The sequence below is a fragment of the Volvox carteri genome (genome assembly GCF_000143455.1).
Source record: "Volvox carteri f. nagariensis unplaced genomic scaffold VOLCAscaffold_24, whole genome shotgun sequence".
Taxonomy (NCBI): domain Eukaryota; kingdom Viridiplantae; phylum Chlorophyta; class Chlorophyceae; order Chlamydomonadales; family Volvocaceae; genus Volvox; species Volvox carteri.
This window is the reverse complement of record NW_003307567.1, coordinates 705,965-707,018: the sequence shown is the minus strand read 5'-3', so window position 1 is coordinate 707,018 and position 1,054 is coordinate 705,965. Positions and strand designations below refer to the sequence as shown.

General features: G+C 56.1%; 1 protein-coding gene across 1 annotated transcript in view; it reads left to right on the top strand.

The window, feature by feature from the left end:
• The window catches only part of VOLCADRAFT_120969 (uncharacterized protein), a gene marked incomplete at its 5' end in the record, with an annotated part of 11,798 nt that overhangs the window by 9,988 nt on the left and 756 nt on the right, over window positions 1-1,054 (top strand). The window contains 2 exons of the mRNA XM_002951555.1: window positions 330-371; window positions 651-692. Coding sequence (XP_002951601.1) covers window positions 330-371; window positions 651-692 — 84 coding nt within the window. The remainder of the gene's footprint in view (window positions 1-329; window positions 372-650; window positions 693-1,054) is intronic.

Sequence of the window (1,054 nt, the reverse complement as noted above, 5' to 3'; positions counted from 1 at the left end):
GGCCGACGTCCAGCCGGGAATGGAGGTAAGATGGGGGCGAGGGTCGGGGCTCTTATGTGTTTTACATGGGGCATCAAAACGCTGTCGTACTCCGATATGGCTATCGGAGTACGGCAGATTTGTTTGATGTAGGCAGGTAGTGGTGGGCCACATCTGTGCCACGGTTGTGTGTTTCGTTGTGGAATCGTTACCCGTTGCCCTCTTTCTTGTTCCTGATGCTATGGAGGGTGGCTGGGGCTGGTTGGGGGAGGGGGCCGTGTATGTTTCGCCTCCGCCATTGACGTGCCTGCCCTAATTGTCATGTTCCCATCCATGTGCTGCACGTGCAGCAGGCCTCGGAAGATGGGGCCAACGTCCAGCCGGGAATGGAGGTAAGATGGGGGCGAGGGTCGGGGCTCTTATGTGTTTTACATGGGGCATCAAAACGCTGTCGTACTCCGATATGGCTATCGGAGTACGGCAGATTTGTTTGATGTAGGCAGGTAGTGGTGGGCCACATCTGTGCCACGGTTGTGTGTTTCGTTGTGGAATCGTTACCCGTTGCCCTCTTTCTTGTTCCTGATGCTATGGAGGGTGGCTGGGGCTGGTTGGTCCGTCATTGACGTGCCTGCCCTAATTGTCATGTTCCCATCCATGTGCTGCACGTGCAGCAGGCCTCGGAAGTTGGGGCCGACGCCCAGCCGGGAATGGAGGTAAGATGGGGGGGAGGGTCGGGGCTCTTATGTGTTTTACATGGGGCATCAAAACGCTGTCGTACTCCGATATGGCTATCGGAGTACGGCAGATTTGTTTGATGTAGGCAGGTAGTGGTGGGCCACATCTGTGCCACGGTTGTGTGTTTCGTTGTGGATTCGTTACCCGTTGCCCTCTTTCTTGTTCCTGATGCTATGGAGGGTGGCTGGGGCTGGTTGGGGAGGGGGGCGTGAATGTTTCGGGGGGGAGGGTCGGGGCTCTTATGTGTTTTACGTGGGGCATCAAAACGCTGTCGTACTCCGATATGGCTATCGGAGTACGGCAGATTTGTTTGATGTAGGCAGGTAGTGGTGGGCCACAT